This window comes from Amblyomma mixtum, chromosome 1 (genome assembly GCF_055824585.1).
Source record: "Amblyomma mixtum isolate Tamu chromosome 1, ASM5582458v1, whole genome shotgun sequence".
Taxonomy (NCBI): Eukaryota; Metazoa; Arthropoda; class Arachnida; order Ixodida; family Ixodidae; genus Amblyomma; species Amblyomma mixtum.
Window position 1 is genome coordinate 126,927,265 of NC_143012.1, and position 26,395 is coordinate 126,953,659.

Consider the following 26,395-nt stretch of genomic DNA (forward strand, 5'->3'; position numbering starts at 1 on the left):
TGATTGTTTGGAAGAGAGGTTCGGCAAGTACCGCCAACTCTCCGGTGCGCAATACCACATTTCTATAAGACAAGTCTAGGAGTCGGAGCGAAAGCTTCGTCTGCAGAACATTCTAGAGTTCCCGGAGTTTGAGGCTGCAACAGATGTGGTGGCAGTAAACGATGCAATACTTGAAGTGTTTGACATTGAGGTAACGGACAACGATTATGCGAAGAAGGCGCCAAATCTCCCAGCAACCACTTACGTTGCTGGCTATTGTGCCCACGCTGCGTTCAAAAAGCTGTCATGCATGGCTTGCAAAGAAAATTTAATGCTAGAAGATGACATTGAAGTAGAAGGTGGGGAATTAGTCCAGGCCATGACTCGTGGTGGTCTCAAGTTTCCACAGCCTGCCATAGTAAATGCTGTTCTTACTGCTGAGATAGTTCTTGACAAACTGAGAAGCGAACAGCATGCGACACAATTTCTTGCACTACCAAACCAAAAGAGGCTCTCTTGGCACTCACACATGATGTGATAAACGACGGCATTGACTTTGATGTGTGTGAGAATGGGCACACTCCGCAGTTGGTAATGCACTATGTCCTAAGTGCAGCTGCAAACACGCTTCTAAATAACCTTTGCAAAAGAAAAAATGATCAACTTATAGTTGAAAAGGTAGCAAAAGAAAAAGAGAGAAAATTGAAGACATTGAAGAATTGACTACCGTGCGTGCTTGTGACTGTGTTTGTTAGTTTTTTTAATTTCTGAACCAGTTTTTGCGTTGTATTAATGTATATTCTCCATCTTTTCTTGTGTTCGCTTTCTGTTTACAGCTTTTCTGCTGTTATCTTCACTTACTGCATTTTATGATTCAGTGCTGCAACAGTTTCCTTACCTCCTACTGCTACTGATCGTGTTTCTCATCTGAAAATAAAGTACGACTTCTGAAAGTCCTCTGCATTGTTCATTATAAATAAAAAAATGTTACGAACGTATCTTCACACATGCGAAAGGCGCGCTTTGATATGAAATCAGTCTGCCAAAATGTAACTGCTTATACTTTGAAAGAAACAAGAACAAAAAAACATACCCTTAGGTTGCGGGCAAGCAAAACACGATTTAAAAAAAGTAATTTTCTTTTCGAGAGACATAATCAGCACTCTGAAAAGCGCGAAATGCGTGCGAGCGCGGAAGCCGAATCTACTGGGCCGTCGCAGTGCGGTGACGTCACGCAAACGTGGAGAGGCCTTAAAAAAGTCTAGGTGGTGTTGGCTACGGTCGCCGCCGGGGCCGCCCTTCTTTGTGCTTGCCCGTGGTGCTCTTGACCCTTGTATCATGTAAAAGTCCTTGTACATAGTGTACATAAACGTCCTTTTACTCACCGTCGCCTCGACCGTTTCCTGGCTCGGACACCCAGTCCCAACAGTGGTGGCAGCGGTGGGATGCCAAGACCCGACAGTGGTGGCAGCGGTGGGATGCCAAGACCCAACAGTGGATGGCAGCTGCGGGATCGACCGGCGTCAGCTACCTCGGCGCGGTGAGTGCCTGATGTTTTCCCCTCAGTTCGCCAGACTGCTCTAGCACACGTGATTGTAGTTTAGAGTAGGGCTGTGTGTTGCACTGGAGAGAGCTTTGCTGTTTCGAGCCAAGTCGGAGCGCTTTGAAACGAAAGCTGGTGCAGAGGGAGTAAACGAGGCGTTTTGGAAAGAATTACTTGCGCGTGTCATGCTAGTGCTATAGCAGTGAACCGCAAGGGAATTCTAAAAGGGCAAGCTACAAGAGGCTATTGTGCGCGATGGAGAACTTCAAAGTGAAGGAACTCATCGAAATTTGTGAAGAGTTGGGCATTGATTTGGGCCCCGCAAAACGAAAGCATGCGATTCTTGAGATCATGCGAAAGGAGAATGTAACGGCTGAGGAAGCCAATGAGGCCTGGGAAGAGATCATAGAACGCCGTGAGCGCGAGGAGGCCAAAAGACGCCGTGAGCACGAAGAGGCTGAAAAACAGAAGCAGCTTGAGCGCGAACAGGCAGAACGTGAGCGCGAGGAGGCAGAAAAACAGAAACAGCTTGAGCGCGAAAAAGCAGAAAAACAGAAGCAGCTTGAGCAGGCAGAAAAACAGAAGCAGCTTGAGCTCGAAGAGGCAGAAAAACGGAGGCAGCTTGAAATGAAACGGCATGCTCGCGCTAAGAAACTGATGGACCTGGAGCTTGAAGCGCATGAGATCGATTTCGAGAAATATAAAACATTGTCCGCTCTGCATGAGACTAACGGTCAGCAGCTGAGAGACAGGCTGCAGCCCTTCGTGATCGCCGAAGATATGGCGAAATATTTGGCGGAGTTCGAGTGCGTCTGCGAGAGAAAGCGCGTTGAGCGGAATGGTTGGGCACAGAAGTTGGTAGCCCTGCTTTCCAGCGAAGCGTATGACGTTATCAAGCGCCTGTTGGACGATGGCTTGGCGGACTACGATGAGCTGAAAAGCTTCTTACTGGCGAAATATAACGTGTCACCGCTGGACCTTCGCCAAAGGTACCTGCGAGAGAATAGCACTCCATCGTTTAACGATTTTCCGTACCAGTTTAAAGCCGACATTTTACAGTGGCTCGAAAATGCTGAAGGGTCGGAGGATCGTGACAAAGAGGTAGAGGGCGTAGCTGTAGAGCAGAGCTGGCAGTGCGGCACAGAGGAACGTAGTCCGTACTTGGCAGATGTAACTGCTGCTGTAACAGAGGGAATTGCCCCGCATTCGCCAAGCGAGAAAACCTCTATACCATCGGATAAGGTAGTCACAGCATCGGACGATGCACTTACAGAGGTCTCGCCCATTGAAATTGTGGCGGAGTTACCGGAAAGCGAATCTCCTAGCGCGTCGAAAGCAGGAGAAGTTGCCGAACAGGGCAGAGAGGACGTCCGTCTGGACATTAATGAAAACGCATGCGCCGACGCAAGCGAAGTAAACGAGGACGGCACACCGTGTTGTGCAGCGCATTCAACAGAAATGCAGAAACCTGAGACTTCCGATCAACGGATGCGGACGCATATAGAGTTTGCGGACGCTGAGTTGTGCGCTAGTGTTTGCAGCGAGCGATGCGAAACGAGTCCCGTGCTTTCGCACTGCTCTGAGCTTTGCGACTTTCCAGAAAGCAGCTGCAGTAGCGGGAACACCGCGACTGAGTTCAGAGCCGACCCTCATCCGACATTGGTTGAAACGCGACAGGAGCATGACGAGAACTGTATGCCAGCACTCATGTCAGTTGAAAACACTTGTTCGTCCGCGCCTGAAGAAACTAAGGGGCTGGACGACAGTGGAGAACAGAACGTTCCAGACAACATAGCGGCGGTAGAAGTCAACCCGTCCGAGAAATATGAGGACGAATGTGCACTCGTAGAGGCTGACGAGGAAGAACGCAGTTTGGAGGACGCTAGTAAAGGCGCTAAAGACAGGCCTACTCTAAGTAGCACATGTGAATTGGATGACAATCAAAGTGATGTTGTCAGAGAGCAGAAACCTAGGCGACGGAAGCAGACTGTGCTTCCACAGGCGAAAATGAAAGGAAAGCTCACGATAGAAAGCTGCAACCGGAAGGAAAGGCACCGCCAGTTCAGGAATGTGAGCTATCGCCACAAGGTGATAGCCAAACAAGAGAAACAGTGCTGCCGTCGAAAGGACAGTAAAGGCATGCTCAAGAGAGACAGCTGTCAACGAAAGACGATGAAAGGCAGGCAAAAGAAAGAGTGGTGCCGCCGAAAGATGAAAGGCAGGCAGAAGAAAGACGGGCGCCGCCGAAAAGAGAGAAAGGGCAAACGCGCGAAAACGGGTTTCCACCATCGGAAGCGCCAGCGTCGCCGGCAAAATGACTTCAGTAAAGTCAGTCACGTTGTCAGCCCTGTAACTAGCGTCAGAACCAGAGCTAGAGAAATGTGCGAGGCATCACTATCGCGCAAAGCGAAGCGCATAAGTCTGCCGAGGCTCATGGATCTGGGCAGTAGAATAAACTGCAAAAAGAAAGCATACAAGCATTCACGCAAGAAAGAGTATCAAGGGATGAAACCGAGATACACGAGAGCGCTGCTCAAGAAGCTCAAAATAAAGGAGCGAGGCAGGGGTGAATCTTGCCGCGAGCACAGAGAGAGCAAGACACGCAAAGGCACGTGCTCTCATGCGGGCTCTCGCTTTCCGCTGCAGTCACGGGAGAAACCGCGCTCCCACAGAAAGCGGCACGCGCGCGCAAGGAAAACGCGTGTACGGCTCAAAAAGTGCAAGATTGTACGGGGCCGTAGTGACAGGGGCAGGAAAGTTAGAGAGAACAAACCGTCTAAGCGCTCGGCCAAGTGCAGTTATCGCGATAGAAAGCCGCGTGTCAGGATAACGCCATTTAGTAGGCGTTAAATCAAAAGGCCGTGTAGATGCGAACCTGACCTCGAGCGGAGAGGCAAGCGGGTGCGCGAGAAATTAAAGACTCGTGGAATGTCTCACTTGCCACCACGAACAGAGAGAAAGAAACAACGGTCCCACCGGAAGCGTTGCGCACTCGCTATGAGACGGCGCGACTGGCTCACGAGGTGCAAAGAAAGGGACAAGTCGCTAGTGAGTGAAAGCGAATCGCTCTCGTACTGTACCTCCCGTAGAAACTGGAAGGACAAGTACAGAGAGAGAGGAAAGCGCGTCTACCGCGAAAGAGGCAGAGACATTAGCTTCCACGGTAGTAGAAAGAGAGAGAAAAGCGCAGCTACAGCGAAAGAGGCAGAGTCATTAGCTTCCGCGGCAGCGGGTGTCGTTTAACCGAGTTAAACGCTGGCGTAGAGGCACTAAGCCGTGTGTTCTAAGCAAGGCTGCCTTCGCCTCCTCGTGACCTACATTTTGTCTCTTCGCGAACGGCTGTTAAGTTCGATCGTAGATCGGGGAAAAAATTGATATCCTCATTTGTGGCCTCAGCTGAGTGTTTTCCTGACCGAGTGATCTCAAGAGAGCGAATTTATTTAGCATTCATTTCATTCCGAGTGTTTCATGTGTTTGACACTTTGTTTGAGTTAATTACTTTCAAGTTCTGGTATCCCACATGTGTCTCTTGTTGAAGAGGGAGCGAAAAGGGGACAGAACTATTGCTAGCAGAGTTTTTGTGACCTATAAGTCTGGCGTTTTGACGGGTGACGGAGGGCACTTGCTCGTGTTGGGTCTTGCCTGTTGTCGGTCGGTTCTTGGCAACATGCAGAACGATCAACGACCGATGCTGAGAAGCAAGTTCTTCCGAAGGACCGAGCGAAGCTGATCCAGTCACCTGGGCGACAAAGCTGCGGAACAGGGATCCTGTCCTGACGAGCGGGACCCGTTCTCGGAAAGGAGCCTGGAGCTACCTGCGGCTGAACACCGGATGAGAACTTGGAGGAGCCTGACGTACGAGCGCGCCCCCCATCCGAGCCACGCGGAAGTAGCTCGTCTTCGTGGCGCATTGTCTGGCGGCGGTGGTGCTGTAGTGCCGGCGCCCACATTTCGCTGGCGGGCCTGTTTAAACCAGCGCTGCGCGCCCGCCGGCGCTCAAAGCAGGCCCAGACTCTCGGACATGTCGCGACGTGCAGCGTGACTCATACCGCCACACCGGCGCCGACACGGACCCTTCCTCCTTCCCTCCTCTACGTCGGTGCGGGCTCCTCCGGCGCGTCGCCGGCCGGCGCTTCTCGACCATTGGTCTAATTTGAACGGTGGCCAGTGCCGTGACCTGATTGGAGGATTTGAACGGCTGGCTGCCGTAACCGTTACCAGCGGCTTTAAAACCAGAGCAGCGCTGAACCTGAGCAGCAGACGGGCAGCAGAAGAGCCATCACGCCGGAGCTACGGTCGCCGCCGGGGCCGCCCTTCTTTGTGCTAGCCCGTGGTGCTCTTGACCCTTGCATCATGTAAAAGCCCTTGTACATAGTGTACATAAACGTCCTTTTACTCACCGTCGCCTCGACCGTTTCCTGGCTCGGACACCCAGTCCCAACAGTGGTGGCAGCGGTGGGATGCCAAGACCCAACAACCACCAGGAAGCCCCAATGCATCAACTGCGGTGGACAGCACGAGGCCACGGACCCTGTGTGCCCGCACTGCAGCAAGAACGCCACGTGGCCACCTTGATGGCCACATCAGAGGCGCCCCTCTCCAGGCGGGCGGTTGGGGCCATGGTTGGGGCCGTGGTGCAGGCCGAGATGGCAGCGCCAGCCGCGCAACAGCAGCGGGCGCAAGAGCAGAGCACGCCGAGCCCTCTCTCGTATGCGCAGGCACTCACGGGAGGAGAGCGGCAGCAGCAGGGCCACCAGTCCAGCCAGCGGCCGCGCCAACAATTACAGGAGCAGACGACAGCCGGTTCGGCGGAGGCGAAGCGTGGCTCGCTGGCCACGCAGCGAGCAACGACCGGCGTACCAGCTGACGCGCGGGACTGGCAGATTCTGTGCCCTGTTTCCCGAGGGCAGCGATGGACACCGGGCCTGCTTAGAAGCTGCAGGTGCCCCCGCACGGATAGGCGAGCACCATAGCTAGTCGCCGGGTTCCCCCCCGCATCCCATCCATCCTGCAGTGGAATGTGCGCACTATTACGGCGGGCTATCCCGAGTTGCGAGTCCGCATCGCGGAGGTAGCACCAGAGATGGTCGCGCTGCAAGAGACGTACGCTCGTTTACAAGACGGGGAGCCCCAGATGAGGCTCCCTGGCTATGTTGGATACCACTCCCCAACAACGTGCGAGGAACCCACCTGTGCTGCAGTGCCGTGTTGTGATCGTGCCCATCGCCCCGGGAAATCACGGTGAGCGATTTACGTGCGCAGTGACGTTCAACATGCTCTCGTTGGTTTGGCGGCGGTGACAAACGATGCCCAGGAGTGTGTGGTGGTGACAGTGCGCGTCGATGGTGTTGACACGTCGGTGGCCTGTGTTCATGTGCGCCCAGCTGCCGCGTGGAACGCGCTGTGTTTTCGTGCAGTGTCCTCGTGTTGTGCCCCGCGCCATATCATCTGTGGTGATTTTAGCGCCCATCACAGTGCGTAGGGTAGTGCGCGACACTCCGCGCGAGGGGACGACCTGCACGACGCAGCAACGCAGCTGGGACTCACCCCATTGAACACCGGCGAGCCCACCTTTCGACGACGCGGAACACCCGGCTCCTGCATCGACGTTGCCTTCGCATCCAGGGGGACAGAGGCGACATGGCGTCGATCACCATCACTCTGGGGCTCAGATCATTACTCCATCCTCATCGAGCCCACTGCTACGGAGGCGCGCGCCAAAAGAACTTACTCCATCGTCAACTCGAGCGCGTTCAGGCAGGCGGTCGTTGAAGCGGCCGCCACTGGTGCCGACTTCTTTTCGAGTCTGGTTCGGAGCGCCCTCGCAGCCACCGACGAGCAGAGGTGCGGGCAGGTCAGCCTACACCTGACAATAAGCTGCTCGGGCTGCGCGAGAAACGAGACCGCGCAGAGAACAGGGCGCGATGAACCGACCGAGCGGCCGATTGGACTGTTTACAACCGCCTGGACGCGGCGGCGCGGCGCCACTCTAACAAACTGTACCGCCGGCAGTGGGCTTCACTATGCCAAAGGATGGAGGAAGACACCAGCTCTCAGAGGCTATTCGAAATTCTGCGGCGCTTAACGGAGCAACAGGTGAACCCTCAGCCCCTGGCCGCACTTGCCATCTCCAGCGGCCTAAGCTACGAACAGCTGGCAGAGAGGTTCGCCGATCGCTTCGCGCCGCCCTGCATCACGAACGATGCGAGCTCGGAGATACCTGAGAGCGCCGGAAGCGATGCCCGCCTCTTCCCCGTCACCTCGGATGGCCCCTGTGACGCGCCTTTCAGTGCGGCGGAACTGAACAATGCGCTGTCGCGCTGCCGCCGCCGCTCGGCGCCCGGGCCGGACGGGGTGACTTACCAGATGTTACGAAACCTGGGTGTGGAGCAACGACAAATCCTCCTGCAGCAGATGAACCTGGTGTGGGAACGCGGGGAATTACCGGAGGATTGGCGCACCGCGGTCGTCTGTCCCATCCGAAAGCCAGGTCACTCACCCACGGAGCTGAGTGGATACCATCCAGTGGCACTAACATCGGCGGCAGGTAAGCTCATGGAGCATATGGCGTTGCAGCGTTTGAACGAGCGGGCCGCGGAGGCTTATTTGTTTGACGAGCGGCAGACGGGTTTCCGCGGAATACGGTGCACGGCTGATTCCATCTCGGACGTTGTCACTGCGCTTGAGCACGCCAGGGCGGCAGGACAGCTAGCGCTGCTGCTGCTACTGGACGTCTCGGGCGCGTTTGACAACGTCCACCGCGCACCGATTCTCGCGTTGCTTGAGGCGGCCGGCGTGAGCGGGAGTCTTTTGCGATATGTTCGCGGCTTCCTGAGCGGTCGCACCATGCGTGTGAGAGTGGGGGGGAAACTCTCCGAGCCTCGTCCGGTGGACCTGGGCGTGCCGCAGGACTCTGTTTTGTCACCCTTCCTGTTTAATGTGGCCATGTCGGTGGTGCCGGCCTGCCTTCCCACGGGCGTCCGACACCATGTCTACATGTCCATATACATAGTTTGCACGGACGTCATCGGATGCCATTCACAGGGCCTTCTGGGATACGTGGACGCCATATTGGGGTGTACGCCGACGCAGGCAGCCGTGCGATTCCCTCGTCGCTGCGAATTTGTAGACCGTCAGCATGCCGAATTGTGCTGTAGTTGGCTGCGGCAGCAGAAGCAAGACCTTACGAAGGCCAGGTAGTGCAGAGCCACCCCCAGGAATGTTCCTGTTGCCGAAAATTATTTCATGGCAGTGCCAGCGCACACAGACGCTGTCCGAAAAGCGCCGGAACGCCTGGCTGGCGCGTTTGAACCGCAAGGATTTGAAAAACCTCGCCAACGTTCGTGTATGCGGTCGTCACTTTATTACAGGTAAGAAAATACGAGAGCGTGTGCGGAAATTACGTAGAACTAGTAACTCTTTGAAATCATTGCTCCCAAGCAAACTTTCCCTCATATGATTGCGCCGGTGGTGCCGGCAGCATTAGCTCATTTTGGAATGCCGCGACATTCATTGCGATCAAATCATGAATGTATGGTTGCTTTCAGGCAAACCATCAAGTCTCATGGACGAGACTAATCCCGACTGGGCGCCGAGCTTAGAGCTTGGTTACAGCAGCAAGCTGCGCGTAGCGGAAGCGAGCGCCCGGTACGAGCGCGCCAAGCAACGCGCAGCGATGAGTGTGGTCGCACCCGCAGCAGTGGCCGCCGCCGTCCTCCAGCTGGAGACGAGCTTCAAGCTGACGCGTCCGTGCCGGACGACACTATGCAGCACGATGGTGCAACGCATCCTGAGCCGCATCGCGTCGTAGCGGCCGACTGCGAACACGACCAACGCGCAGCGATGAGAGTGGTCGCACCCGCAGCAGTCGCCGCCGCCCTCCCGTTGCACGACGAGCTTTGGGGTGATGCGTCCGTGCCGGACGACGCCATGCAGCACGATAGTGCAGCCCAACCTGCGCCGCATCACGGCGTAGCGGCCGACTGCGCATACGACCAAGCTGTCGTTCCAGGCTGTGCATTAGACTTGAAGCTAACCAGAGGTAGGCTTGTTACTCTCTCCCTGCAGATATGACTGCTTTTTTACTTGGGCTGAAATTTGCTTAACTTAGGCGATCACATTTCTCATTATTTTCATATCATTCCAGAAACTGCGGTTCAAACAGAGCTGACGAAACACCAGCTAGAGGCTCTGGAGGCCGACAACCAGCGTCTGACATCAGAGCTTCAAATCTTCAAGAACAAGAGCGCAGCCATTTCCGAGGCATCGCTGCGTCAAGATGCACGAAAAGTTGCATTTTATACAGGATTGCCAAATTTTGTTACTCTTTGGGCAGTTTTTGAATTGGTTGAATTTTCTGTTAAGCACAGTCAACAGAATGGCTTAGAAAAATTTATTGAATTTGTTATTTTTATGATGAAATTGAAATGCAGCTTTCCCTTGCAGGATCTCGCGTACAGATTTGGAGTTTCATGCTCGACTGTGAGCCGCATATTTGAAAAATGGCTGCAAGGGGCATTCTGGCGGTTGAGGTCGCAAATTGCATGGCTGTCACGGCAGCTGCTGCAGAGTACGATGCCACAGGCATTTTATGATTCTTTTCGGAGCAAAGTAGCCATCATCATTGACTGCTTTGAAGTGAAGATTGAACGGCCATCTGCACTTGAGCCTAGGAGTGAGACTTGGTCACAGTACAAGGGCAGCAACACTGCGAAATACCTGGTAGGGATTGCTCCACAAGGTGCAATTACTTTCATTTCTGAAGGCTGGGGTGGAAGGGTCTCTGACAAGCACATAACCGAAAACTGCGGCATTCTCGACAATTTGACTCAAGGAGATGTTGTTCTTACAGACAGAGGATTTGACATTGCAGACATATTAGGTTTGTACTGTGCAAAACTGCACATACCTGCTTTCACAAAGGGCAAGAAGCAGCTCTCAGCCATGGAAGTTGAAAGCACTTGAAGGCTGGCGAATGTTCGCATCCATGTCGAGCGTGTGATAGGATTAGTTCGCAACAAGTTTGTAATCTTGAAGGATATTCAGCCAATTAACTTCGTGACAGCCAGGCATGCAGACAAGTTCACACCACTAGACAAGATAGTAGCAGTCTGCTGTGCTCTCTCAAACTTGTGTCCATCCGTGGTCCCCTCTAATTGAAAAGTCCAGGTTTTGATCGGGCATAACAGGTCAGTGCAGTAGCAAAACTTTGGAACATGCTGCTTTATCCTGTGTACAGAAATGTGCAATGTACAGAGTTTTTTTTTTGTCTCATGAAGGCAAAAATGGCTGCTTTTTGGATAGGTTTCAGTGAGTGGAGTGGGGGCCATGGTCACCAGCCAGACTATGCTTACTGCAGCACTAAGTCCTCCCATATTTCTCCAGAACATCAGCTTGGGCTTGTTGGTGATTCATCTTCAAGTAACAGGTTCTTTAACATGCACTGACATCGCAATGTATGCGGGCCTCTAGATTTCTGACTCCACTGAAATGCGACCGCCATGGCAGGAACTGACCATGCATATTTTGGGTCAGCAGCGGAGTGCCGCAACCACTGAGCCACCATGGCAGCTGATGTCATAACCTAAGCTGTGCGGTGATTCTTCAAAAGGGATGATAATTGGGGCATCACCCGCTCTTCGTGCAAGCCTCTCATTTATTATGACGCAATCATTATCTGTGCATTGCTACTTTAATCATAAACTCTTATTTTAAGGCGGAAGCCTTTAATGCCTCATCGTTGTAAGCAGTTGTCGACAGAAATGTCACGCTTTTCAATTGGTGGAAATGGTCGTGACGTCAGAGTGCACAAATTTCAAACGGGGCCAATGGTACTTTGACTGCAACCCTGCAACCAAATAAAGGAATGGTATAGTGGTGCTCCAATTAGGTGGGGCTGAGTTTAGTTAATTAACCAATTCACCTACTTTACCTTTCTAGTCAGAGCAGAGAAATAGATAAAAACGAGTAGGAAATGGGTCGAGTTGGGGAATCGAACCAAGGTCTCCGGAGTGCGAGACGAGCACACTAACCACTCTGCCATGCTACCTCGATGGTTGGGAATGAACAAAGGCACGTCTAGTGAATACGGTGTCTTCGTTCACTCCAATCTTCCTCCCTTCCCTCACGGCGAGGTTCAGGTGTTCACCGAGATATGCGAGACAGATACATTAAACCAAGTTACCGAGGAGCAAGGCGTAGAGCCGAACGGGCGATGGCGTTCTGTGGACTCCCTGGCAGCGTTGCAAGGCGCTGTCGCGTTCCGCTCTTAGAGGCGAAGCTTAACATCTTAACCACACATCAGTGACACAAGCAGCAACACCGCGCTTAAGGCTTTCGCCTCACCGCACGTTAGGTCAACAAAGTGTCCCCCTGAATTTTTAAGGGCCCTTGTACTGTGACCAAGCTGTTATCCCTTTCAGATGCACTGTACACAATTACGCACTTAACACAAATTAGACTCGGTGTACTGCACTTGGTCATTTCCTTGTTTCAAACTAAACACTGCTCTTAATATTGGAGATGGGGTTTCTTTTCATCAGCTGGCATAATTTACAACAACTTTTTATCACTGGTTTCAATAGAATCATGAAGGCGAGGGTTGTCACCTGCAATGTTTTTTTTTTGCAAATCCTGATGTGTGTGTCAATCATGCTTTGAACAGGAACAGAACGTAGTATGTGCTGTGGCAGACTATCAGCCGCTTTTTTGCATTACAAGGATAGTTCTTTCTTGAGGCCTCTGTGAACTATTTAAGAGGGCATATCTCCCTTGTGCAGAAGTAGTGAGTGAGAGTTATGGATAAGAGCATCTGCACTCTCCTCGTGACCTTACACAAACATTTGTGCAAGTCAATGAAGCCCTTCAGTTATGTTCCTGTACACACAGAACATGTGGCACTGTCGTGCCTTGGCAGAGCGTTTCTAGTAGTTAATAGCAGCTATTTTTACTTTGTGCAAATTTATTTCAGTGACTTTAGCTTTTTGCAGCTGTGGGCTGCAATTTCATTCAATCGGTGTACTTTTGCTTTTAATGCAGTTTATAGGTTTGTTGCCTGCTTTTCTGAATCTATTGAGCTTGCTTCTGTAACAATGGTTGAATTGTCTGTTTGCTTCTGGGGTTGATAATGCCAAGTTTTCGAACACTGAAGAATTTTTACTGTAATTTTGTTTTAATGTACATTTTCTTCAGATGCCAGGATGGGTCATCTATTTTTTGGTGTCTGAAATACACTGTAGGCTATCATTTCTATGTCACTGCCCCATGTTGCATTTCCTCATATGTAACTGAGGATTCTCAACTTTTTGCCGTGCCAGTGTGTATCATGTAACCACAAGTTTTTGAAATTACCAAGGATGTACACCCGTGCGCAAAACTGGAGAGACCACGCGAACTGACAGAACTACACGCCAGCGTTTTCTCACGGCGCAGCGCCTGCTTTCGAGATATGCATAGGGTGCCTGATTCTATGTGTGTTCGACTTGGTTCTGTTCTCGCAATAGAAAATATGTAGTGAAGGTAATCTTTTTCAAGGGCAAAAATGCTGCTGTGGTCGTCGGTCAAGAAAATTTTCAGAGCTGAGAAAGCTCCCCACACGCACACCAGAGTTGGGGCATGATTGTATTTTATTCTATCTGCTGCCACTGTTGACCTGTACAGTCAGGTTGCATTAAGCTCTTCGTGGCCTTATGCACGACATCACGTCAGGCCTTTTAGGAGTTAGTGGTCTTCCACTCACTGCTGTAGTTCACACAATTTCATTTTCTTGCCTTGGTGATGTCATCTAACCATCCCATCCTTTACTGGCCCCTTCTTCTGCCTTCGATCTCTCCCTGCAACAGGGTCTTTCCAGCAGCTCTTGTCTTCTCATTAAGTGGCCACAGTAACTGAGCTTTAACTTCTGGATTAGACCTTCCAGTTAGCAGTTAAGGTTTATTTCCGCAGGTACACTCCTTTAGCCTTCTGTGAAAGTCAGTACTGTTTCCTTGGCAAAAAATACTTGAGTGGGTCACTACATTCTCTAGTGGACCACATTTTGTCAGAACTCTCTGCCATGGCCTGTCTGTTTTGGGTGGCCCTGCACAGCATAGCTCATGGCTTCATTGAATTAAGCAAGCCCCTTCGCCACAACAAGGCAGTGATCCATAAAGGGGGCTGTTGAGTACTTGAGCTACTCAGCTATTGGTATTTAGTTGCCGCGATGGCTCAGTGGTTAGGGCGCTCATCTGCTGAATCGAAGGACACAGGTTCAACCTTGGCCCAATGGTCGCCTTCTGATAGAGGCGAAATTCCAGAGGTTGAGTTTTCTGCGATGTCAGTGCACGTTTAAGAACCAGATGTGGCTGAAATTTCTGGAGCCCTCCATTATGGCATCCCTCATTGCCTGAGTTCTTTTGGAACGATAAGCCCCACTAAACCAAACCTTGATTATGCACTTCAATAATGTATATATTTTGCATGGCTGTCTTCGATCCCGCCCGCGGCGGTTGAATTTCTTTGGAGGAGAAGTTCTAGAGGCCCGTGTACTGTGCGATGTCAGTGCACGCTAAAGAACCCCAGGTGGTCGAAATTTCCGGAGCCCTCCACTACAGCGTCTCTCATAGCCTTAGTCGCTTTGGAATCTTAAACCCCATAAAACCAAACTAAAACCAAACCATGTCCTCTTGGAGCTCAGTAAGTCTGCCCCAGTCACTGCGTCGCACCAATAGATGACTGGCTGCAGTCTTCACAGAACCACTTCTTCTGCTTAGGGGCTCTATTAATACCAAGGCAGAGAGAAGTGAAACCATTCATACTTGCAGTCGTTGCCGTCGCAAGCAAGCATTTTGCCAGTGTCGGGGCCTCGGCAGTAGCAAAACAAATCTTTGTTGCTGTGCCTTGTGGTGGGTTTTTTTGTGAAGTATCCAGCAAATAGCTCAGGCAAAACAACATGCACAAAAAAGTCTGCCGCAGTTGCCTCGAACTTCTTAATAAAAGATTCATCTCTCTGAACCCTCTCAATATGCATTGATGTTGGCGTCCACACGACAAAGTCACAGTAATCCACGTTGCACACTGCCATTTGTGTTTGCACTTGGAAAAAATAAGCATGGGTCCTCTTCAACGTTACACGCCCATCAATGCTTTCTAGGCCGAACTGCGCGTCCTGCTCTGTTCCAAATAATCCTTTATGGGCTAAAGTGTAGGGACTTCAACGGTGCCCTTGCCACAGCAACTGCAGTTGGCTATAGCGTCTGTACTTGCTGCAATGTGTGGGTACTTCGCACTCAGAAATAGTCCTGCTTTTGCATGCGTGAAGTTGGTTTGCTTCTTTACCATTTCTTCTGCATAACTGCCTACAGCATCCTTTTCATGTTGCTTCCCCCATTCTGTGGCTGCGTTGGAGAACGTTTGCTGCTCAGGATAACACACCTGCTTCAGCACCGACATTGCAGGTTTACTGATGCTGGTAGCGTACACACTTTTCATCACAGATGCTGTGATGCGGCCCGCACGATGTGTGTACCATTTTGCAGTTTGCTTGGTCTCTCGTGCTCTCTTCAACAAAGTTCACCATTTCCTGCGTTATGACAAAAGCTGTCATGAATTTCTTTGCGCGCTGAGTGAGGTGATGTAGGTCTTCTGCTCGCGCTTCTTCACAGAAGAGGCCACGAAGAGGCTTTGGTTCTCTAGTCTGGGGAGGCCGGAACATTGCATTGTACTGCGGATGCAGTGCAAAAATCGCCGACTTTATCCCTGAAGCAGCAATTTTGGCATACAAGGCACTGCACTCTTGCACGGTTGGAGCAGGTGGCACGGGCAGTGATGACTGGCCAGAGCATGTCGTTGCACTCTGGACATTAGGGTCAACATTTTCTGCGTGATCCATCCTTTTTTTTCTTGCTTAGGATGACGTAAAATCTATGTCCCGCAGCCTCTTAAATGCCGCTCCTGGCTTGTGTGCAGGAAGCCACAGATTGTTCTTTTCTGTGCACGTTTGGGAATCTCTGAGGCGTACTGCTGTCTCCACCGCAAACAACGCGGCACCAACGTGTGAGCAGGCTTCACCTGCTCCCGCCATGCAGGTGCAGTGTGCCGTAATGATGCTTCCGTCACTGTTGGCCAGAATCCATGCCTTGAGAGGTGCATCTCGCAGCCGTTGGGAATGATTGACCTGAAAATAAAAATGCCAGTTAGAAAACAAAGTTGTGCTGTACTGTGTTGGATGTGGAAGCTTTCACTTCTGCTCGAATTTACAATTTATGCTTCTATCCCAAGTTGACACCAGCCAAACCAGGCTCTGCCTAAACACTGCTTTTGCGGGCACACAGCTCAATGCAGCGTAAATGCAGGACACGAGACACTATCACACGCTGAAGGCCCGCGGCCACGCGATCTCAGATGCAGCGACCTCGTTTTGATCTAGTCGAAATGTAAAACTGCTTCTGTGCCGCCGCCCGCAGACTTAACACGAACGCTCGAGCGCGTGGATTGACATTAACATTGCTGGCTGACGGCCGGTGGGTCTTAGAACATTTTTTCTTTCTTTTTTTGTGGCTGCAGGCCATTAGCTAACGTCAAACGATGTAAACACGCCGAGCAGCACGGTCGTGTACCCACCGGCCAACGCTCAGCGGCGATAATGTCTGTCGAAGTTACGCGTTCAAACTTTCGCGTAAGCCTGTGGAAGGCGGATCGGTTTCGGTACACTATGAAGAACAACAGGGCACTACTGAATCGACCAGATTGAAAATTGCAGCGTGCACAGATTGATAAACGCCGGTGCCCTGAAAAGCGGACAGCGCCTGCACCCTGCAAATTCATCTACACGTTCTGCAACCGCACAACCAAAGATTGTAGCTTTAGCGCGTGCTCTAGCGCATGCAGGACAGAAAAGACGACCGTGCTTTAGGTTATAAAAACCCGTACGAAGAAATGGAAGTTTTGTTGCGCAGTCACCTCGCTCAACAAGACGATACGTTTTGAAGGCAGTTGTTCGGCCAACAGACTCTTCACCCAACCACTCGTAAAGTAGTTGTGTGCGTCAAGCGATTTGTAGGCTTTCATCTGCTGCATCGACACGTAGCTTGGCGACAAAACAAGGTAGTTCACTATGTCCATGTTCGTTGTTGGGGGCAGCAGCTCGGCATCAGCGGTTGCATCTGTTCCGACGTGCAGCTGGTACGGATCAATGCCGTCGCACATAGCTATCTTTGACTCGTAGCGAGCCCGTGTGGGGCCCACAAGCTGCTCAAAGAACGATGGGCAAAACTCCTGCGCACTGATTTTTGCCATTTCACCAGCAAAACGCACCGTGTATCGCGCATACGCAGGTTCAACCGCTGCGAAAGGCCGCACGGAAGGTTAAGCGTACACCCTAAGATGGCGGCGGCGGCGGCGGTCTCTCGGAGGTGTGACGCGCGACATAGGATGTGACGTCACGTGAAAACTATGTATATGCAGATGGCATAGCTCTGTGGTGCCTGGGGCCACCGGGCGAGGCGCTCCGCGTGTGGGAGTGGCTTCAGGGAGCCCTAACCGCAATCGACGCCTGCTTACGGGGTCTCGGCCTGTCGCTGAGCGCGAGCAAATCGGTAGCCATGGCCTGCGTTTCGCGTCGCGCGCACGCCTCACGCCACTGTCACTGAACGGGACTCCTATTCTTTGGCGAAAAACGGTGCGGTACCTGGGCTTGGACATCGACCAGCGCCTTTCCTTCCGCCCCGCGGCGACCAAGGCCTGTTTGCAGATGAAGAGGATTACTTCACAAGCTCACCGCTCGAGGCCAGGGCACCTCCGAGCAAGCCGCGCTGCGCCTATACAACGCCGCAGCGTTGGGGGCGACGCTCTACGCGCTGCCGCTCGTCTCGGTGCGCAAGCCGTGTTGGAGAAAACTTGAGCTGCAACATCGGAAGTCCCTGCGCGTGTGCCTCGGTCTACCGAGAAACTCGCAGTGCGCCGCGACGCTGGCCGAGACAGGAGCGTGGCCACTGCAGCTCCAAGCAGCGCGCAGGGCTCTTAACCACATTGACCGGCTTCACCGCGCACCAGACGGCGGCTAGCTGCTACAGCGCTTGCGATCGCACCCTCGATCACGCATGGGTGCGGCGTTGCTCGAGTACGAGCATGTCACTGAAGGCTCGCCCCCATACGGCACCTGTGCGCCCTGGCCTGCTGCCTCGGAGATACAGCGAGAAATCGTCGGCATCGCGGGAAAGCAGAGCACACCCCTCTGTGCTGCGCAGCAGCTGACCAGAGCCGTCATACACAAGGAACTAGAGGACCATATCCTCGTGTTCACCGACGGCTCAGTGGTTCGCGATGGTGGTGGTGGAAAACATTTATTTACAGATAAACTTCGGGAGGTGAGGTATGAGCTGACCCAGAGGGGGCCAGCCCTCACAAGTACTAGGTGGAGGTCCCTAGTTCGGGACCCCAGTGGCGTCGGCCGCTGACCGGGCTCGCGCGACCAGGGCCCGTTGGGCCTGCAGGTCAGAGCAGCCGAGCAGGGTCACCTCCCAGTCCTCCCGGGTTGGGTTGGGGTGAAGGGGGATAGCAGGTTTGGAGGGGCAGGCCCACACCATGTGGTAGATGTCCGAAGACTTCTCCGCACAGTGCGGACAGCTGCCACAGAAAGAAGGGTCAAAGTGTTTGAGAGCTGCCGGGCACAGCTATTTGTATATACCGACTGTGGCGCAAATCAGAGAAAATCGAAAAAAAATTCTCTCGGCTTACCAGCGCGTTTGTTCGGGCTGATTTCGCACAGAGGTTGCATTTGGTGGTCAGCTTTGTTTTATAGTATATTTAGCTGAGGTACTTGCCTGATTCAGTCAGAATTATCAGGAAATCCTCATCGTATGCGGTCACGGAAAACCAAAACCGAAAGACTTCGCAGCTGTGGTACCCGTGGCGCCATCTCGCAACCATCGGAGTAACGAGCTCTCCACCGGGGAGGGCGGTGGGGAGGAGTTGGACTTGCACAGCCATGGTCACGGCCATGGCCTTCTCTTGATTGCTGTACGCTCGCATTTTCGGTGATGTCTCGCGCTGCTTCGCAGCAGAGATCACCAAGCAAAGATGATTTGCTCACCAACTTAGCACAGCTGGGTTTCTCCGGTGGCTGCGAACTGGCGCCACGGGTACCATTGCTGCGATGTCTTTCAGTTTTGGATCGTCGTCGCCACATACGATGGGGATTTCCAAATAATTCCGACTGAATCAGGCAAGTACCCCACCTAAATGTAGGATAAAACAAAACTGACCACCAAATGCAACCTCTGCGGGAAATTTGAGCCCGAACAAACGCGCGGTTAAGCCGAGAGAATTTTGTTTCGATTTTCTCTGATTTACGCAACACGCGATAGGCGAAGCAGAAGCCGCTCCTCCGCCTTTGAGAGACCTTTACACGGGCGGGGATAAAAACTATGGCCAGATTGATAAAGTAAAGAAATGTTTTAAACGAGTAAGCTGGAGTGAATTCGAGTTCCTGATTGTCGGGGTCGGAGGGGAATGTCCAGTGAGAGAGCGCGCGGGCGGCGGCGTCAGCTGCCTCATTTCCCTCAAGGCCCATGTGAGCAGGAGCCCAAACGATACGCCGGTGAGTGGGGTCCCCGGTATAGACGCTGTTTTGGAGAATGCGGTAGGCTAGATATGGTACCCAGCCCTGCTCGATGTTCCGACATGCCCCTCGCCAGTCGGAAATAACTGTTTTTGAATTGGAATGAGATGCAGCCAACGCAATGGCGACCTCCTCCGCGTGTGTTATGTCACGGGCTCGGAAAGTAAGGCCGTTCACTGTTTTGGATTCGTGGACGACTGCGGCCGTGAACCATCCCCCATTGTGGGGGCCGGAGGCATCCACGTAGAATACGCCGGGTTTCGATCCATAGTGGCTGGCCAGGGCTTCTGCCCGCGCCAGGCGCCGGCCATTATGGTCCTCATGGTATATGTTCGCGGGAAGAGGGCGCACGTGGAGGGCGCATCTCCACTGGGATGGAATACGTACGCGCTCTTCCATGAGAGTGGTGTGTTGGATGTGTAGTCGGGCAAGAAGGCGGTGACCCGACGATGTCTTCGAGAGACGTGTGTATTGGTTGGTCAAGTGAGCTTCCCGGAGCTCCTGAAATATGTTCACCATGCCCAGCCCCAGGAGGCGCTTGTTGGAGGTGGTCACGGGGAGGTCCAGAGCCCGCTTAATAATTTTGCGGAGGATGACTTCGAGTGAATCCTCGTCTTGCTTCCGCAGGTGGAGGTATGGAGTCGAATATAGAATTCGACTGGTTAGAAATGCATGCGCCAGCCGCAAGGCGTCCTTACATCGTAACCCCCCGCGCTTGTTAGAAACCCGGCGGACTAAGCGGCCCACCTGGTCCCCCACGTCACGGAGTTTGGCCAATGTTGTTTCTGACCGTCTGTCTTGATGTATAAAGAGCCCCAGTACCCGGACTTCGATTTTTTCACGGATTGTACCTGTCTCAAGAGACAATGAAATTTTAGCTGTGCACTTTGGTGAGGGGCGTATGTGCACAAACTCAGACTTTTGGGTGGAGCATTCGAGGCGGCGAGCATAACGGTCCACTATGGTCGCCGCCTCCTGCAGGTTGGCCTCAATGTCTCCAAGGGAACCCTGTGGGCCACACAGGGTGTCGTCATCGGCGTGCAGCGCATGCTGTACACCGGCGACAGCGCCCAGCTGGGCCGGTAGGCACATCAGAGCCAGATTGAATAAAAGGGGAGAGAGCACCGCGCCCTGTGGTGTACCCCTGGTTGCTAAATGAAAAGGGCCATGTTCCTTATCCTGGATTCGAATGTAAGATTGTCTGTCTGTCAAAAATTGCCGAATGTATTGAAAGGCGTTTCTGCCGCAGTTAGTTTGAGAGAGGTGGGTGAGAATGATCTCGTGGGTAACGTTGTCGAATGCTCCCTTCAAATCCAAGGCGAGTACGACCTTGTCATTGTGAGGGCATTCGACGGGGTCGAGGACAGCCCGATTGAGTTGTAGCAGGACATCCTGTGCAGATCTGTGTGGGCGAAACCCGAACAAGGTGTCTGCGAAAAGATGTTTGGATTCCATGAACTCGGACAGCCTGTCGCGTACCATCGTCTCCATGAGTTTGCCCACACAAGAAGTAAGAGAGATGGGGCGGAGGTTGTCCGTGTTGATGGCCTTTCCAGGTTTAGGAATGAAGGTGACCAGGGCGGTCTTCGAGTCGATGGGGAGTGGTACTTCTCCAAGCCAGATTGAGCTAATGTAATTCAGTAAGGACAAGTATGTCGGGTCGGGGAGGTTGGCCAACAATTTGACTGTAATTTTGCCCCGACCCGGAGCGGTGCCACGTTTCATTTTTGCCAGGGCCGCCCTCAGGTCATGGAGCTGGAACGGTTGATCCAGCTCAACGTTCTCAGAACCTGCATAAGAGTATGCCGGCCCGCGGAGGTCCTGGGTGGTGCACAAGTACTGGTCCCGGAGCTTGTGCGCCAACTGAGTTGTGTTGCCCTGAAAGCTGTGTATGGCTCTTTGGAGGTGTTTTTGAGTTTCCGTGCGTGTTTGCGTGGGGTCAATTAGGGCGCGAAAAAGTCGCCGCGTGTTCCGGCTTGACATTTGCCGCGCGGCCGCGTTGCATCGTGCCACCCAGTTGGAGTCGGCGAGTTGGGCCGCATACTCAGCCGCTCGTTGAGTGAGCTCGGCGATGCGAGGTTTAAGTTTCCGGTTGTGCTTCTGCCGGTGCCACCGACGGACGAGGCAATGCCGGGCCTCCCAGAGGTGGAGCAGGTGGTTGTCCACATCAGAAACCGCCTCTGAGAGCTGAATTTCAGTTTCGAAGGAGCGAACGCTAGAGACCAATTGTTCTGACCAAGACTGGTTGCGTTGTTCATGTATTGGTGTGGCAGTGTTATAATTTTGCCTGAACTTGGTCCAATCTGGGAGTCGGACTTGTGTTGTTGGTCGCGCGAAAGGATAGGTCCTAACCGTAATGTTCAGGAGGCAGTGGTCGCTGCCGAGGGTTTCCTCGGTGTTGACCTAGTCTGCATACCTGGGTGAAGGTCAAGTCCGGACACGTATCCCTTGTCACGGAGTTGCCTATACGAGTTGGATGGATGGGGTCAGTGGGAAGAGTGAGGCCCAACGTTGACGCAAGCTCCACCAACTTGCGTCCCCGCTTCTCTTCACGGCAGTAACCCCACATCCGAGAGGGAGCGTTGAAATCGCCCACAATCAGGAGGGGGTCCCGATCCGCAACTCTCAGCGCGCGGCGAAAGAGGTCCGCGAATGATACATTCGGCAATTTCGGACTGCAGTATATATCGAGTATGTGTAGTGGTGGATCCTGCTTGCGGAGTGGGAGGAGGGTTACCATTACATAGGAGTATTCAATTTGTATGTCTAAGTCGACCTGGTTGGCTGTATAATTTCTATGAACGCACAGACAAGACGAGGGGTCCTGCAGGAACGTCGTATAATTTGTTAGTGCGGCGCCTTTCCCTGGCTCTTGAAGGGCAACCACCGCTGTGAAATGCTCAAAGATTGATAGGAAAAGCCGGAGGTCGGCGCGCTTGGAACGGGACCGGAGCCCCCGACAGTTCCATTGAGTAATCGTAATGGGGGAGGCCGATTTGGAAAGGGGGGAACACCTACACCGAGGGTGTCCCGCCATGTTCAGATTTTGACGTGATAGGTGGTAGTGAGGCTGCCCCCGAGCCAGATACCAGGGCGCTCAGCACCTGGAAGGGGGCAGCTGTCTTCGTCATCGTCGAGGTCATTGACTCGCCGGGATAATCTGGAGGGCCGACCAGATACTTCCTTAAGAGGACCGGCTCTGCGAGAAAGGCGGGGGTTAGTCGCGACGTGTTGAGCGATCATAGAGGGGATAGCCTATATGACTCTAGCGATGAGGCGTTCCATCGCTGTCTCCAACAAGGTGTCAAATTTGGCATTGAGACGGGCTTCCAGTTCGGCAAGGGAAAGTTCCAGAGCCGGTGTCGCCGCCGTCTCGCTCTCCATAGCCTCTGTGTCGGGGTTACTAGGGGGAGGGGGAGTTGTTCTAGCCTCTGAGGCTTCAATTCTGGCAAGTAGCATCTCGTTTTGGGCCCGGAGAGAAGCTACAAGGTTGTGGAGCTCAGCGTCAGCCGCCGAGCGAGGGGCAGGGGAGAGGGGGTGGGAAGAGGAGGCAACCCTACCTGAACCGCTCACCTGTTTGCCATTTTTGACAGCGTTGGCCCAGGAACCGGCCGCGCCATTCTTGTCTTGGGAGCGGGCTTGCTTCTCCTGGCCGCCGTGTGGGGGCGGTGGTGGCACTTGACAGCTCTTGGCGTCCTTCCCGCTGGTAGGCGTCTGTCGTGTTGAAGCGTCGCTGCCGACGCTACCAGGGTGATGTGGCTGCCTGCCCGTCACGCTGGATTTCCCGTCCTTAGGGGCGGCTGGCTTGTTGGGACGGTATTTTGCAGTGCAGTCCCGCGAGTTCGTGGCATGGCCACCACCACAAACTGCACACTTAGGCATACACTGGTGAGGGGCCCGCACCCCCTCTTCTATGGGTGCCTGCTGTCCACTCAGGCCACACTTGTGCTGGGTTGGGGCAAGCGTCTGCCCGATGGCCGACAGTTCCACACAAGCTGCAGGCCGGAATAGTGCGCAAATACGGCTGCACTGAGACGATTTAAGAGTTGTAGTGGACGTATCTTGGCTTCACCGTGCCTTCAAAGGTGAGCCGGGCCTTGTTTGAGTTGCCCAACTTGCGAATATCCAGTAGAGTGCCGCTCCTCCACTGCACGCTAGGTTGAAGAGATTCGGACGTCTCATGATTGGCCACCGTAATGACTCCATAGCAGGCGTCCTCTTCATGTTCTTTGAGATGGCTGGAGAGAGGCACATCTACTTTGGTCAGTTTGATGGAAAAATCTCCCAGCAGACGGTCTGCGACGTGGGCGTTCCGAGTGCTGGGGAGGATCGAATTTTGGTCCTTGCATAAAAGGAGGCTCAACTCGGACGCCTTAGGCGCCCCGAGGAAAGCGCCGAACGCGGCACCGAGCTCGCCGTATTGAAAGACGTCCCGGATGGCCAATGACTTCCGGGGCTTTATGACGATGACAAAGTCGTCTAGGCGAAATTTTGGTGAAGGCTTGTGCCTCCACTTGGTAACTGGGTTGCAGCCCTTTGGGCCGGCGTCCTTCGCCTTTTGCGAGGCGGGAGCTTGGCGGGTAGCAGCAGCCTTGTCGGTGGTTGGCGTGGCGTTCGCCGCTATCTTGGCCTCGCGTCTGGACCGGCGCTCAAGCAGACGCAGAAGATTTGCATTGCGGATCGAGTCCGCGTGTGCCGATTTGGGTTCCACATTGACGGGAACGGTCGGCCAAGACATGGCGTCCGGGTCATAGCCGCGTTGCTGAAGTGTTTCTTCCATCTTGCCGAAAGAAGCGGCTCCCTCACAGCCGAACGCCGGCGCAGCCGTTAGGCTTAGCGTCGCCGCCGGAGGCGGGAAGGAAAAACCGCGTTAAAATTTGTAAAAGGGGGCCCACCTAAATGAATTTGGTGTCCACGGGTGCCGATGAACTTGCCGAATTCAAAGGGAGCGAAAGTGATGGGATCCAATGACTTGAGTCGTGGCTTCTGTCAAAAAATGACGGAGCCGAAGCGCCTCACGTCTTGCAGACGCGATACTTGGTTCGCGACAGCTGCTCGCTCGGAGCGGCTGCCACCATCCCTGCCCTGCGAGCGACTGCACAGCCAACAGCACACCAACTACCTGGGCTCCTCCACCACGGCGGAGCTGATAGGGCTCCAGCTCGGGCTGGAACTACTGCTCACCCTCGTCCCTCCGCCGCCCAAGTGTGCTGTTTTGTGTGAATGCCGCGCCGCCCTAGGCCGGCTGCAGTACAACGGCCGTGGTACAGTCGGGGACAAAAGTCTCCGGACCACGTGTTCGTCAAACGAAGCTTGTAGCTCTACTATTAGACAGCGGCTGGAGACCACACTTGTGGAGATGAAAGAACAAAATTTTGACTTTTACCCTCCACAAGTGTGGCCATCAGCCGCCGATTAATAGCAGATCTATCGGTTTCGTTTGAGGAACACGTGGTCCGGAGACTTTTGTCCCCGACTGTACACCGTTAGTGCGCGCAATCCGATCGTGCGTTGCGCAACTGGCGCAGCTCGGATGTGTTGTGCGCGTGCAGTGGTTGCCCGGTCACTGCGGCATCGCCGGCAACGAGGAAGCTGACGACCTCGCGACCGCCGCACATCAGCTGCCTCCCAGCAACAGCAACCTACCTCTTGCGCTGGAGGACGTGCGTGCGGTCATCCAGAATCACCTCCGACGGCAGCACCCCGATCCCCGCATCGCAGAAGGTGAGCGCATTCATTACATCACCGGCTGTCGCCCGCTCACGCGGGCGCAGCGCGCAATGATCCTTCGCCTGCGAATTGGATGCGTTCGGCCCGGGGAACGACGTGCGCGCCATGGGTTCGCGACGAGTGCAGTGTGTGTTGGGTGCGGTGCTGACGAAACACTCGAACACTTGCTCCTTCGCTGCACCGCGCTCATAGATGCCCGTCGCGACATGCTAGCGGCCTACCGGGCGCTGGGCATTCTCCCAGACTCCCTCGCAACGCTTTTGTGGCCGCAAGGCAGTGCGCGCACCCGTGAGCGAACAATGGTGAGCCTCTGTGAATTCCTGGAACAGGCGGGCTTGACGTCCCGCCTGTTCTCCGCCAGGTAGTTGCGCGCAATGACCTGAAAGCTCCGCGTGTCCTACCTCGGACGATGAACAGCTGGACGCCCCCACTCCGGCTGTCTTGTGCTATGTGTCGTGCGCGTGTGATTGAACAGCGATCTCCCAGACCTCCACGCGCGTGCGACTTGTATATATGTATATATTTACCTTGTAGATATGTAAATAGATTCATTGAAAGTGTACCCCTCCCGCTGTCCTTTCTACTGTCCCCTCAACCCTTTTCTTTCACTTCTACTCTCTGTTAGAGCGAAACAAAACTGCGCGAAGACGACGGGACAAAAGAAAGGCACGAATACACACACACAAAGCGCAGACTTCCAACTGACTTTATTTTGTAAAAGCAGGGTGCTTATAAAGGCAATCACAGAAAACTAGGATACAAGCAGAAACAACGTGCGAACGGCAATGACAGTGTCAGCAAGACCACGTGTGATTACGACCCATGAAAAGTTCGGATGTGTCCATCTAAGAAATTGATCTCGTGACTTGAAAGAGATAAATAAGGGGCGCTAACACACTTATCACGCCTTTTAGAAATGAAATAGGCCTCGATAACTTCTCTTTCGGTTTTTGTTTTGGCCTTAGGAAGGAACTTTGTTTTTTCTAGGTAAGGAGAACAGTTTTTGGTGTCGCGGCTTTTACAGTGCAAGGGTAGATTGCTGCCAGTGCCGCTGCTAAGGGATCGCCTGTGTTCTAAAGCGCGCTCATTAAAACAACGGCCAGTCTGGCCTATGTAGGAACGACCGCATGACAGTGGTATTTCGTAAACAACTTCGGAAACACATTTTGTGAACTTGTTCCGGTGGTTCTTCTTGCAAGTGGTGGGTTCCTTTCTTGTTCCAGCCAGTAGAGAGCACACTTTTTTCAGCTTGCAGGAAGCCGAAAAAACAACGCGTATCCCATACCTTTCTGCTACCTTTTTGATGTTATGGGAAAGGCAAAATAAAGTCAGTTCGAAGTCTGCGCTTTGTGTGTGTGTATTCGTGCCTTTCTTTTGTCCCGTCGTCTTCGCGCAGTTTTGTTTCTCTCTAACCATGAACCGACTAGCTCAACATCATGTCTTACTTCTACTCTCTGCGTGCTATCCTTTATTTCGCTGCCCCAGCTCAATTGCTTCCTGTCGCGATAGCAGATGCCGGGGCAGCAAATATTCTTTTACCTTCCATA

General features: G+C 53.2%; 1 protein-coding gene and 3 pseudogenes across 1 annotated transcript; 2 read left to right on the forward strand and 2 right to left on the reverse strand.

Moving 5' to 3' along the window:
• Positions 1–26,395, reverse strand: part of LOC149367578 (ADP-ribose pyrophosphatase-like) — a 246,244-nt pseudogene that overhangs the window by 137,474 nt on the left and 82,375 nt on the right.
• On the forward strand, positions 9,365–11,002 carry LOC149367583 (uncharacterized; annotated as a pseudogene).
• LOC149367584 (uncharacterized) lies at positions 15,405–16,795 on the reverse strand. The gene is made up of 2 exons (XM_089574682.1): positions 16,460–16,795; positions 15,405–15,674 (listed from the first exon to the last, which is right to left on the reverse strand). The coding sequence occupies exons 1-2, from the start codon at positions 16,793–16,795 to the stop codon at positions 15,405–15,407; spliced, it is 606 nt and encodes a 201-aa protein (XP_089430808.1).
• On the forward strand, positions 16,883–25,213 carry LOC149367585 (uncharacterized; annotated as a pseudogene).